Source organism: Saccoglossus kowalevskii, chromosome 14 (assembly GCF_978046115.1).
Source record: "Saccoglossus kowalevskii chromosome 14, keSacKowa6.1, whole genome shotgun sequence".
Lineage (NCBI taxonomy): Eukaryota > Metazoa > Hemichordata > Enteropneusta > Harrimaniidae > Saccoglossus > Saccoglossus kowalevskii.
The window spans coordinates 15,633,794-15,648,890 of NC_140654.1; the positions used below are offsets into that span (position 1 = coordinate 15,633,794).

General features: G+C 37.6%; 1 protein-coding gene across 1 annotated transcript; it reads left to right on the forward strand.

Moving 5' to 3' along the window:
- The first annotated feature begins 284 nt into the window (after positions 1-284).
- LOC102807643 (uncharacterized) lies at positions 285-15,050 on the forward strand. Its single transcript, XM_078006095.2, has 4 exons — positions 285-667; positions 9,593-9,779; positions 11,872-11,963; positions 12,672-15,050. Exons 1-4 carry the CDS (start codon positions 454-456, stop codon positions 14,672-14,674), a joined length of 2,496 nt encoding a protein of 831 aa, XP_077862221.1. The 5' UTR covers positions 285-453; the 3' UTR covers positions 14,675-15,050.
- Positions 15,051-15,097: the final 47 nt, after the last annotated feature.

A 15,097-nucleotide genomic window follows, 5' to 3' on the forward strand; every position in this document is an offset into this window, starting at 1 on the left:
CGCATTGCATGCGTCGCATGGGACCCATATCAAACTCGGCGCAACAACCGCATCGCTTCAACTCTACATCTTGCATTGTAAAGAGAGCCTACTGCCATGCGAAAATCGACATCACCATAATTACCCGATAAAGCACGACACAGTTTGCAACCGCTCTCCTCATTAGTATTCATGTCACGTACAAGGAGGCAGTCCTTATATGGAAAATCGCATTGGTCGAATCAGTGGGTATCAATTGATATACATGATGAGAACGGACACATCGGAGCAAGCTCGTCATAATATAACTACTTCATTCGGCTATGCGAGCATTTGACGTCGCTTCTCGTGCGGTTGTCTCGAACAGGCATGGTGATATTCATTGGAGATTCCAGAAGTACTGTGAAAAAGCCGAGCACGTGGATGCAATAGCATGTATCTTCGCCTTGCCCTTTTTACATAGAGCTCGAGAAAATGGAGAACTCAACCGTTCTTGACAATGCTACAGGCGGGATTTTTGACAGTAACGCTGCAAATAATATAAGTTCCGCGAATTTCATCTCGTTTGATATTCAAGTTGGCGGAGGTTTTCTTCTCGCGCTTATGATTATTTTAGCCGTACTTGGTAATATTTCTGTGTGTTGGGTGATCTATCACATTTCGTCTCCGGAACTCCAACTCATCACTAGTAAGTAACATCATCTGCTGATGATGTAAATCTTCCTATCTTTCACGGTTGTTTTTGCCGATGTTCATACTAGGGAAACATTTAAAAATACTACTAATGATAATAATGACACCACATGTGTCTATGTTACTTTTTATTTCATTTTTATTGACAGAAATGGGGAAAACGTAAATGCGAAATAACAAAAGCAATATATTAATATTTCAATTTAATATTGTCAATCGTTAGTTACATTGACCCCTTCCGTCATTTGATGGCACAGGGGACGAGATGGTCCTATCTCGACAGACATCAGGTCAACCTCAACAGGTATGCCTGATCCCACGAACTGACTGCAGTTGGCGCCTAGTAGTCGCAGTTTGACGTATTTGTCACTATATACTTTTATGAAATATTATTCGTCGACGCCATAAATTGGACAGGAATGCAAGACAACACAGACGACTTACACATGAGTCCTGTGAATTAATCCAACCGGGTCTGGATACACGATTCACAAACGAACAGAATATTCATGCGTTAACTGTCAAATATAACGGCCTATATCTAAACTTTTCTGCTCAAGCTACAAATGATACATCACGTACAAAACGACAAAACTTTGCAACGATTTAATCATATACTGAATCCGGATATTAGCGGTTCAGCCGCGTTTGAAATGTTTCCAAGAAAATGCATGTAATCAATGAATATAATCACGAAATTTTTTGCAAATTGTACATTGATTAATTGAAAACAATGATGCATTGGCACATACTATATTGATTGAATGGATTGGATGTATGTGTATCCGTTTAAACAAGACAAAAAATGTGATATTCGACACGTGCGTCTTTTTTTTCAAGATGAATGGAAATTAGAGATGGAAACAATAAAGCCAAAAAAAGATAAAATCGGCGTACTTAAAAAAACGAATATACTAGTACATACATAGTGTTGCACTAGCGACATACAGTCTACAAGAAATAACGATTTCGTTTCACGAATACCACCTTAACAACACAGTATTTTTGTTCACAGAGTAAAGTCACTATATTACTGTGAGACAAAGCAGTTTCTAATGCGTTGTTAAGTCAAAACTTAAGTGAACCCTGTTTAATAAATAGTCATATTATGGCAACATTTCAGTTATTTGTATTACTATTTGAAACATATTTTGCGACAATTTTACAAAAATTGATGTATGATAACAATACGATAAAGACTTTCTGTTTTTGACATTGTGAAATACTTTTCATTTTTTGCGACATTTTTTGTTAACAAGATAATTTATAAATTTATATTAATATTAATTCATAACGAAATGTCATCCCTATGTTCCCATGAATAATTTTCATAATTACCGGTTACAAAAGAATATTACAGAAACATAGATAATTAGCTATATTGTCTATATTTTTTTCCTTTTATTTGTCTTGAGTTATAAAATTACAAACTATGTAATGTGTTCAACGACCCATGTATGAACAATAACTTTAATAAATATGATTTTACTTCGTACAATACTGTATATTTTTTGCATAAAAACGAAAGAATTTCACAATGTCGTAAACGGAAAGTCTTTATCGCAGTGTTTATGGCGAATGTCTGGTTTTGCCATTGGTAATTGAGCTATACTTAATTAACGCGGCAAAGCCTTCCCTGTGCACATTCGCCATTGGGGGACAATATAATTAAAATCGTTGTTGAGGTGTATGAAACCTAACCTCCCGACGGACTAGTCTATTAATCCGATGTCGTCCATATATTTACCGATGAATGACGCAGTTAATTCTGCGCCCAAAATGTACAATAATGTCAACACCTGTAATCAGACGAGTTGACACGTATTTTATCTCCAAAGAGTGAGAGTACGAGATACCTCGCAAAATCAGGAAACAATTTGCACTCGTTTGGTTCATGTGTTTGCATACGAAAGGCAGTGACCGTGCGCCTCGTAACCCGTCTTAGAAACAAGTCGAAAATTGACTTATATAGTCAGACAGATAAAAATCATGCGCATCAAAAAATTCTAATAGTGAAAATATAAATGATAAGCAACAAGTTTTAATACACTGTGATAACATCCTGTTGGGTGAAATCCGGAAACATTTTGTTGTCAAGGAAAGCTACATCGATTGAAATCTTCGAATGATTGCACTGCTACATTGGACACATCAAGGGTATTAAGAGTTATCCAGCGATAAAATCTTCGCATTGTGCATCGTTATCTGAAACTCGAGTTACAAAGTGTATGCTCCTCCTGGCAATTCATATTTCATTACACAATATTAAAATCATCGCATCATGTGATCGTTGTGTGATTCATGGGACGTAGTATTTAGAGATATTGGTAACCAACAATGGCCGTGAAGGGAACATGAATGCATTCAATATGCACTATAACTTTCGCGCAATTTCTGATCTGCACGCAGTCTCTAGTTGATAGGTCAATGACGTGTTCCCCACATACGGTAATGTACATAGGCGATTTCTTTATCTCAAGTGTTTATTTCACCTTGCCTAGCCCGACTATAACTGTACACAAATTTTCAATCATATTGTGTAGACGTAACGATAGCAACAACCTTGTTTACTGGCAAGCAATTGTATTTGCCTTCATGGGAAAAAAATATAACCCTACAAAATGCACTTGTATGTGATTTATTCAAGAACACACACGAATAACGCACATGTCGTTATCCGCTAAACACTCAAAAAATACATTTTATTTTGTATTCGGGCCTCTTAACTCAATCTGTTTTTTTTCATTACCCTCGACGTCACAGCCTCGCTCCCAAGGCGGGTCCTTACTTGGTCGTCCTCTGCTATGTGCTTCCGACTTTGAAGATCAAAGGGCGTCCCTCGTGTCTGTGCCAATGGCTCGTTAGTTAAAAAATCTTGTAACTCGGCGTCTTTAAATGTCATACAATGTACATTGTAATTCTATAGGTGTGTTCGCTTGTTTTCTTTGTTTTACTAAGTATGACATGATTAAGATGTTGTTATTAAAGCTAGTAATCTGCGTAGTTTGTGATATATTTCGTATGAAATGAATACATTTGTCCAGGAGAGGAATGTGGGCGACTTGTTCGCTTTTGTTATTTCAGCATTTCAATAGTACGTATCATTAATCCGAAGCGCATGCGCATCAAATTAATATTATTAGTGCGCAACCAAACATTAAAACGATACTATGAATTATCCTCATCTTTTTTTATTAAGCTGCGAATGTGTCATGTATTTCAATTTGTCTTCAAATTCACTGAGATATTCCCTATGCTCTGAGCGTTTTGATTTATGTTATAACGAGTCTGGGTGCGCCTTGAACCGCACTTATATGTTCCCGGTAACATGTAAATTTCATTGTGTTCGCCCAGACAGATTATGTCACTTTTCTTGCTTCCGTCGCTATTGTCATGCAAACATATTAAACAAATTGAGTTATAAATTATTTCTACCCAAAATTACTCGGATAAATTGTTATTACAAATTTTATGTTGCTGAATTTTGATGGAGACTTTTCATGGAGAGATTCTCGACGTTGATTGTGTTTGTTGAGTCGTTAATCTTGACGGTGAATGCTAACCTATGTGATATTCGAAAACAAGTTCTCACGGCTTTCTCACTCTCAACGAGATCTCACTCGATTCCATTGTAACCATAAAGCAATGTTAACATGCAAGACCGATTAAATCATGACACGGTCATAAAATTCTAAATAATCCTGACCCCCGTATTACATCAATGAACAATAAATTATATAAATCGAGTGATGCCCAGTAAAACAAATTGCCAGCAATAAAATTCCCTCAGCCCATATTATACCTTTTCCGATTAGAATGCTACATGCCGATTCTTGTATGTGTGCCACAATTAATCAAAAACACCGGCGTGGTCATCAAATCGGTAAATTTCAAGTAACGATCTGTCACCGACAGTTAATTTGCCATTAACGAGGCCCTGCTCCGTGACTATCGCTGTTGTTTAACTTTAACATTTCGACGGTACATACAATCCTGTTCGAATCATTTGTGTCTAATGGATCCGGATGAGGCAAACAAACGAAAAACAGTGGAGCGGCAGACATCGAAAAATTAAAACACACGTTTTATGATACTATTAAGATTTGGGGGACATGGAAACCGTATATAAAACAAAACTACACAGTCAGCTATATACGTTTGACTAAACTAGAATGATCATGAAACCGTATTCATGGCAATATTTAGTTACATAATCCAATATTTTTATAACATAAATAATCAAACCAATTTTGTAAAAGGAATATAATAAATGTTTACATGTTTTTATTTGTTATATAAAACAATGTACCTATCACCGGGATAATACCACCCACCATGGTTGTCGGGTCTGTATAAAAAAAACTGTCAGTCACCGAGGTAAGACAGAACTATCTAAAACACTTCGTGATGTGAATCGAAATTACTGCCACAAACGCAATGATTGAGGTAATACTAGTAACACGCATACTCTCCTGGGCTGTAACATATATTACAGAACCGACTACGTTGTTCTTGAATTTAACCCCGGGGGTTCAACAGAAAAAGTGGCTGACTAATACTAGTCCATAGGGATTACAACTCTTTCGAGTTTGACCGATTAACCTTACTTGAGGAGAAACGATGAAAACAAAACGTGCACTGATGCACGGGTAACATTGCACGTTCGTCTTTATTCGCTGCAGCCACGCAAATGAAAATAATTTGCACCGTCGATTATATGCAACGGTATACTGACTATTCTGTCAAAGAAGGTGACTCATCTACCGATACTCACGTAACTATTAAACTCCGAGATTATGCGTTTAGATTCAGTGACCTAATACACAAAACATATCGAACACTCATGATTCGCGGTGGACGATAACATTAAAACGACCGAATTTCTTGTTTACAGAATACATTTAGCACGCGTGGTACTAAACGTTGCATGGGTCTCATATTGAAAACGATAATTTAAGATTAAGACGGACAGTATGGTTTATAGATATTTCTGGTAACTAGCTAGGAAAGGCCATTTCAGTCAAACAAACGCGCCTGATACATTTAAGTTTTTGTGGAAATGCAATAAAAAAATCAAAATCCATGCCAGCTGGAGACAAGGAAACGAGTAGGTAGATAACACATTGTGCTGTTTTGTGACGTCACGGTTGACAATACAATAACACATGTGATGCTCATGTTATCACGACATGGGCGATTGTATTATCCTCCAAGGGATAGAGATTCTCAATTAAACGACCGTCCAGTGAGTGACATTTTAAACTATTGTTTAACATGAAAGCCAATAGACATACACACATAACCCTGCCCGAACCATTTGTATCCAATAGAAGAATCAGGCCAACCATACAAACTGAAAAAAGTGGGGACTGGCAGACTTGGAAAACTTAAAACACACGTTTTATAATACTATCGCAATTTGGGACCGGGAAACCGTATGTATACTGGAAACAACCGCACTGCTGTATATCTTGAATAAACTAAATGATCATTAGTTACATAATCCAATAAATCTTTATAATATAACTCATCGAACCGCTGTTAAGAAAACAACATTATTCCATGGGTATATGACCTACTGGTAGCAACAAGAGTTACTGATAAATGTCGTATAAGTTTGGAAAGCTTGTGTGTGTATTTTTGAAAAAAGTTTGCTTGACATTAAATACGGCGTCTCCAATATTTAGACCCTATTTGAGCATATATGCAAACAATCTTAAACAATCTTAATCCACAATGACTTACAATATGATTTGCACAGGACATAAATCTATCGTGATTCTCTGTTTACCACGTCACCAAAATAACTTACCGCCGCGCCAAAACCAGCTTACGTTTAAGAAATTTTACTAGCATAAATAGTCCAAAAATGAAAAAAAAAACTAATTAATAATTAACGACAACGTGTCGCGCACAGAGAACGTACTGCAGAGATCGCACCAATGATCGAAGTGCATGGCTTATTGACCAACTGGACTATTATTGCCCTAATCATTTCTCTGACTTAAAACACATTTACAACTTTACTGCTTCATACATACATCCACATAATCCAATCGTAAATTTAAGCCATTTTGGATTTAAGTTGATTAAATATTTTAGAAACTATAATGGAAATCAAACATGTAGACATATCCTTAAAATAAGAGTCAAAATATAGGTGGCCCTGAACTTTAACTGAATATGCCAGCCATCTAATAGGTATATTCTAAAAAGTGAATTGGTTCAGTAGTACAAATATCAACATAGATGTAAATTCATATATGGGCATTATCGCTAAGTTTACAATTCATAATATCAGGTGAACTTTGACCGATCGTCGGAATAACAAAAACCATGCCCAGCATGGGTTTGGAATCTATTTTCAGAACAGTCAGTCTCCGAGGTAAGGAAGACGCCCCGTTGTGTGAATCACCATTGCTGCAGTAATTGGGGTAACACTAATTATACGGGCAAACTGTTACAGCGCTTACAAATAACACAATAAAGCATGGGTGACACACGCGTTAAAGAATGTTGGATAATGACGTAACCTTTAGGAACAATAATTTTATTAGCAGACGATAGGTATGACACGTGAAACACGATTTAGCTAACAACGTGTGTTAAACGAATGAGAGCAATTATTTTGCATATATGTGATCACGACACGATCGTCAATATTGGAGTATTGTCTGTAATCTGTTAACAGGAAGTGCTGGGACTATGTGGTTACATTTGATTAAACTAAAGTTAAAATTCACGATGATTGGTCGGATGTTAAGTGAAAACTAAATGGATACGATTACTTTTATCGGAGCCCGATGATTTGAAGACCCCGGGTGCCGGTGATAGCAGCTGTATTGCTAACTGGTAATAAATACTCATGTGCTGGGCACAATTGCATCTTCTCATGAAAAGACGTAAACACACGAAGAAAAACTTTGGAAATTGAATAGATTTCAACGGATGTTACGAACTGAATAAAAAACACGTGCATACTTTGCAGTATCCTCGTAATAACCTTATTATTATACATCTTTTCCTTCCAAGGATACATCATGGAAATGCCGAAAACCAAAACGTTTGGAACAGATTTAGCGAACTTCTTTGTGTGGAGTCCGGTCAAACCCTTGGGCCAGTCATAATTATTTTTCATTACGCGCGTATTCGTGCCATATTTGGAGTTCGCGTTTCCTAATATGGCAGGATGAAACTATCTAGTACAATACCGCAAAATTACGGCACGCTGTAACATAATAATAATGTGTAATAATATGAGGTTATTACGATAATACCTCAAAGTATGCACGAAGACATTACAGCTGAGATCGACTGACGCGCAGCGGAGGTCGATGCGCGGCGTACTGTCTGAGTGCATACTTTGAGGTATTCTCGTAATAACCTTACTATTATACGTCTTTTCCGTTCAAGGATACATCTTTGGAACGCCGAAATCCAAAATCAGCGAACTTCTTTGTGTTGAGTCCGGTCAAACCCCGGTGTCAGCCATGTTTGTTTTTATTATTAGAGCACGCTTACACGCGTAATCATTCTATATTTGGAATTCGCATTTCCTAATATGGTAGGATGAAAATACTCCGTAAAATACTGCAAAATTACGGCATGCTGTAACGTATGGCGTTACAGTGACAAATGTATAATAATAGTAATTAATAAATTGATCATTTAATCAGTCTTTGTCGATTTCCTGTTGGTGTTACTCGCGTCGTTCCTGCCCAAAATGGTACTTTTTTAGTATGCACGGGAACAATGACTCGAAACATTAGAAAGTCGATTGACAAAGGTCACGTCATACTATAATTGCAACGCTCTTGTTATCTGGTTTCAATTATTTTCCCATGACGCAGCGGTGTGATATATATATATATATATATATATATATATATATATATATGTTGGACAATATTAGTAATTGCGGGTTACGAGCGAGACCGATTACATAACGTCAGATTATATGTCGGTTAAAATACCTCGTGAAACTTAAACCCTCGAGTAATCTGCATTAAAAATAAAGAAGTTTTGCCATTGTCTTCCCCTCAACCATCACAATTATTAAATATAAAAAAAAATAACGATCTCATCAGCAAAATGCATAACCTTTGCATGATAGCAGATTCGGACTATTTTTCTCCAGTGGCGTGTTTACGTAGTGGGCAAGACAACATATTTTAAATCAAAGTAATCTTTGTATAGTCGTATTTCATGAAAAAGGTCAAATTAATTTGCGTTCGCTTCAATTCCCCAACTGAAAGATACATCCGAATATTTGCTTTCCACCCACCGGTTTCTTGTTTCCCCTATTTTTTTAAGAACCAAACAAGGGGGCATTAGATGGTGTACTGCTTCAACAAGTAAGGTGGGTTACGTTCAGAGCTATTTTGCATTGAGTCCCTTAAATATGATTAAAGGGTCGGTCAATTTAAATCATGAGGGGGGAATTGTTTACGAAAAAAAGTAAATTGCAAGCTACACACCGAAAGAGAAAAACACTCTACCACCACCAGTGATTAAAGCGGGAGGGTTAAAGCGATAGGGTCGTCACCAAGCGACGCTAAAAACGCAAGGGCTCATGGGTAGACGCTTGTTTCTAAACAATGACACGCTACGGCCATCTGACGCATGCGCAGGTGACGACTCCCCCGCTTTAATTGGGAATAACATTAGCATAAATCGACGTACACAGGTCGTATAGAGAAATTCACTTGTCCGAGAACACAAAACAAATGACCAAATCATTAAAAAAAATCAAATATCTGGCGAGTACATTAAACAATATAAACAGCGCCACATTTTTGATTTTAGACTTCCTACAGACTAGCCTAACTATCACGTGACTATATGATATTTCCCCCAAGATTTCAGGCTTGCTACTGACTGACCTATCGCGTGACTATATTAGAATTTTCTATGATTTTAGGTCTGCTCCTGGTCAACCTGGCTATCAGCGATTTATTAGTCGGAGTGCTGGCAATGCCTTTCTCTCTCATATCACTGATTACTGGAAGATGGTTGCTAGGAAGTGCGCTGTGTGAAATCACTGGTTTCTTGGCTCTGCTGTTCAGTGTCTCATCTACGCTAACCGTAGCATGTATCTCCATTGACAGGTGGGTCGGAATGAACTGAATGATACACTGTTTCGTTCACATACGTATTTGCAACCGTAGCAGTAGTAACACAGGTAACAATGAAAAACACAAAACAACCAACAAAAACAAAGCAAAACAAAACAGAAACAACAATAACAATAACAACACCGGTGTGTTGCTTCAAAATTGAATTTTAATGTGCTAAAGAATAGGAAATCGACTTCCCTAATCTACAACCCCAAGACTAAACTGGACTATATGGCAATTCACATCTAGAATGAAAGCAGCGAGACAAAATTGTCACCCAGTTCAAGTTCATTTTATTTGTTGCCAAATTTCCGGCATAATATTCACATTTCATGTTCGATCTGGGTTCCATGCGACATACATGACAAAGGTCAAAGTTACAGCATGGTTTATGTATGTTAGTTAATTAACTACAGGGGAAATAGCTAGACCTTCAAACTTGGCACACTTGTTTTAACGATACTCACAAAACCTGGGTATTTTTCGGCAAACAGGTAATTTATATGAACGTTACAGTGTGTGTATGTTAAAGATTGAACTGCAAGAGAGGAATGACAAGGAACTTTGAACTTAGTGCACAAGTTTCTCGCCTTTATATTGTAAAACATCTTTACAGCGTGTAACGGAAAAACAAACAATGTTAATTAATCCTAATTTGATTTCAAAAGTAAACCAAATAACCACGATCAGTTATAATAACTAATACAAACCCATTATAGTTGTTTAAAAAACTTCTACTAGGATAGGGGAGAGGGTTATTCGTGATTGTCATTTTCATTTTTTTTTATTTTCTTAAGTATGTTAACGATATTCAGGACATTGATGTTTTCCATGACCTGTGAAATCATTTTCATTATTCTCTTCGAATCTAGAAAGTCTCGCTATATTTTTGCGTGAGTGTTGACAAATAAACACAGACCCGGGATCCGATTTATTTGTACAGCGATTGTGTATTATTTGATGGCTTGCATTCATTCTCAATCTTGATGAATAGCCATTCTATTTGAAACCGCCAATATCAGGTGTGACCCAAATGCTCGTAGCTGCCCATTATCAAGAACAACAGCTTTTGTCTTAAACATTTCAGGTTATTCAATGTTTAGGTTTTATACACTTTTCATACAATTTAGTATTTATATGTAAAGGTAGCAAGCAATATCTGGTTCACGTTATTTCTTTTCGAATTGCACTGTAATGTTTAAAGTAATTTAAAAAGGTCGGAGGTCGGTAAAATTCAGTATTGCTCTATATGGAGTCGTTCTTGCTGGTGGGCGGAATACAAAACTGAAATATGCAGCTGATATTGGTGAGTATGTTGAAGATAATGCCATGGAAGTATACATAACGTCAGTTATGTGCGTGATAATACCTGGTTTAACTCTATTGTATTGAAATACTAATTAATAATATACCTCTCAGGTTTCTGTAAGTTTATAGTTTTCGTATTGGTTACCAGAAATGAATGGATGTGTCGTAAGTTATTTTACATAGATGCAGTAAGTAACTCTGACAAAACTCATTTTGTTTCCAAGGACGATATTTTTTTTTTTAATAAACTAACTTATTGTTAACGGTATGATGCTGATACATATTAGCCATTTACTAGGTACGAAATTACCATGCAATCCTACATACGTATCAGACCAGTTGGTAAGTTACTTTCAACGTTAATATTGTTTGTAAAGTCAAGTAAAAAAGGGCAATTAGATAATTACTAATCTATTTAAGTTCAATGCGACACGCATGGCAATTGGCACACGATCAATGACTATACTGACAGCGTACTTAAGTGACAGTATTTTTTTTTATTAGAGCCATTTATATATGAAAGATTCAACAGGTTACGATTTCTGCAAATTTTTGTAGACGAACACATACCAGAATATTAATATTTATCGTGAATAAAATATGATCACGGAAAACTATATTGAAACAACAAAAAAAAAAAAAAAAAAAAAAACAGCATGAAAAATAAAGGTTTTTCATTTGTAAATGAGGAATTTTATTACCGGTGAAATATGACCAAGAACCGCTTTCCCTGCTAATGTTAAAACTGTGTTTTTTTCTGTTTTTTTCTCTCCAGATATTGCGCAGTGGTGCACCCACTGGATTATCTTAATATGATGACACCAATACGTGCCAAGTACATGGTTTCGATCATATGGATATGTCCAGGTATGTATACCTTAAGTAAAAACGCATTGCCCCCCCCCCCCGCGGCTAAAGGGATTTGGCAGGGATATGTAGCTCTAAATGTGTAGCCTAATATATAAATAATCGCATGAGCCCAAATAGACCATGAAGCACAAAGTGCTATGAGACTTATATTTGAAATCAAGTAATACTTGGATATGCTGTAGATCGATCTTGTGCCTTTAGGTAAGAACTTTGACACTCGCTTATGTCCTTAAAAAATAAAACACGAGAAACGATAAATTATAATAGATTATTTGTCATATTGGTTCAATACACAAGCGCATTCATCAATAAATATAATTATTTTGCCTTTAGACCAGACTTTTTTTATTTCTTGTTTCTCGAGTTTTTATAAGGCATTTTTTTTTGAGGAGGACGAAAACAAATAAAATTAATTTGTTTCCATTAGATTTGTGTGATTCTCAAGGAAATGTATGTGAGATCATTGATCGGAGAGAAGAAATGCTTGATCAAATCGAAGCACTTTTTGTGCGCCATGTTTATCATTGGACGTCCTCGCGACATATACAACGCGTGCAAATATATTTTTTGTTTACAAGAATTTAAACTACGCGACGACCGACGCCTGATATTCAGCGCAAACGCTACACGCGTATGCTAGCATGGGAAACAACCTCCAATCTATTTGCGTGTTGATGACATTTATATTTGTCCATCTTATTCTAGGTATCTGTTCATTGATGCCACTTGTTGGGTTCGGAGAGTATCATTACCAGTCGCAGGAATTGGGATGTGGAGTGAACTGGAGTGGTAACCTTCCATTCTCACTCATTGTGTTCGTTGTAGCGTATGCTATCCCTTTGCTGGTAATGGTATACTGCTACTACCACATGGTCCGCGCAGCTCGCTCCCAGGCTCGTCGCATCGATGCAATGCCTCAGGTTGATGGCCAAAGAAGAAGGCCCGCACTCATTCGTTCTGAACGCACAAAGGCTGTGAAAATATTATGCCTAGTGATAGGTTTCTTTATACTCTGTTGGACGCCGTACTCATTGCTTCATTTGCTGCAGATTGTGATGGTACTTGACAAAAACACAATACGAAAATATATGGTGTTGTCAAAGTACCTGATATACGCCAATTCCGTCGTTGATCCGTACATCTATACTCTACTCTACAGGCCGTTTAGACGGGGACTGAGGAATCTTCTTCGACAGAAGTGTTGCTTTGATAGCCTGCGACCAAAGCCATCATCGGCAGTCATCGTGTCCAGTCGCTTCTTGCGCAGGAAAGAGGGTTGTCTGCGGCGCATTGAAGCATCAGAAACTGACTTTAACTATGAGCTCTCATCTTCAGATGACGGATATGGCGACCCAATATGCGATGAAGATTACGATGACGGGCAGGATAGTGACCCACTGTACCTGCTTTATGACGATGACAATGACTGTCAACAGGTGTTTCCCAATTCACACTTGACTCCTCAGACATTACTACATGAAGCCATCAACAAGTGCCAAATCGAGACACTTTCCCTCAATAGTTCAATCGGCGATATAAGTCCCAAGCACTCCCCTCAACAGCGTCGTCAAAGAAAAGACTCAAGGGTAAGCAGAACATTTAGTACAAGTTCTTTATTAAAAAAGAAAGTGATACTGTCTTCACTGCAAGAAACTTTACCTGGAGAAGTTGCAGATCTTGACCAATGTGGTTACGTAATCAGTGAGACAAGGAGGAAGCCGAAAAGGCGAACTCTACATCATCTTCTAGTTGACAATTATCGCGAACCACAGAGAGGTAGACGAGGAAGAGCCAGCTTACAACATGAACCAAACTATATGTTAAGTTCGTCTCCAAAACGAAAAAGAGTATTGAAGGCCATTCCTGTAGTCATTGACAGTGGAGATGCCCGCTACTCACGGCATCACTATTCTCACCCTACGGTCTGCTCTAATTTAGAAGTGAAAACGCCTCGGCCACCATCTTCGAAGATATCTGGCAGAGGTGAGTGTGCTGGCCGTCCAGCGTTGCTTAGACGGAGCAGTCTAACATCCACCCTGAGCTACAACCTAGAAATAAGCGACGTCATTCAGATGGATATAACACCGCCAAGAGCACGAAAGTATAACACAGAAGATTTGTCTCAGAGAAAAATCAGTACAATGCGAAGAGGTATAGTTAGCCGTTTATCGGAGGAAACAGAGGTTGATTCTGACGAGGCAAAGCACGCTGTACCATTAGGCTTAGGCGATGATGAACACGATAGCGTTTTGAAGGCCGGAATAAAGTTGACACCAGAACGATTAAGAAAATCATCGAACCAGAACGTGGACAGCGAAGAACAGTTTAACCGCTTTCGACTCCTACCTTCAGCAGAGGAAATGATAATTTCAGATGACGAACATGGCAAGAGGAGGACGTCAACTTCTCAAAGACTTATCGGCCGACCATGCCTTACAAGGAAGGAGAGTTTGATCAAACTCAATAGTCGACGATTAGAGCGTAGAAGCTCTCGCCAACGAGTCAGCTTTTCAGATCAGCCGTTCATGACTTCTCCGGCGATGCCTGGGAACAGGCGCCGTGTGGAAAGTGATAGAAGAAGCAGTGGGAGCGAAAGCGACTGTGAGAGAAGGAGGGAAAGCATAAGACCAACAATGATCCCTCCCCATGAGCGACGTCGTAGAAAGTCTGTTTTCAAATCCCCGATTACGTCTTTCGAACAAAAGTAAAATAGTTGCATGTTATGGAGCGTTCACCTACAACAATTCTACTTTGCGTGTGCATGTATTCTTTTATTCAGGGGTAGACTATTAGAAAATTTGGAGGCGATGGCAAAATTGAAAAAAAAACAGCGCAGAAAAACAATAATAGGAAAAAAACACCTTGTTGGGATGTATAACATCAAGTAAAAATCTGCACGTCTATTTGTTGGAGAAACAAATATTACAAACAGGGTAAATAAAGAAATTACAGCGAATTCATTATTGAAAATATAGAACAAAACTAAATGAAAGTTTATCATCGCCCCAGAGCTTCTAATGGTTCCCTTATCGAGTGTTAATTTGAAATCGATTGCTGTTTGTGACATATATTTGCCTTCTTCTCCTGGTTATACAATCCATATGTTCCCTGCATTAGTGCACACTCAATAT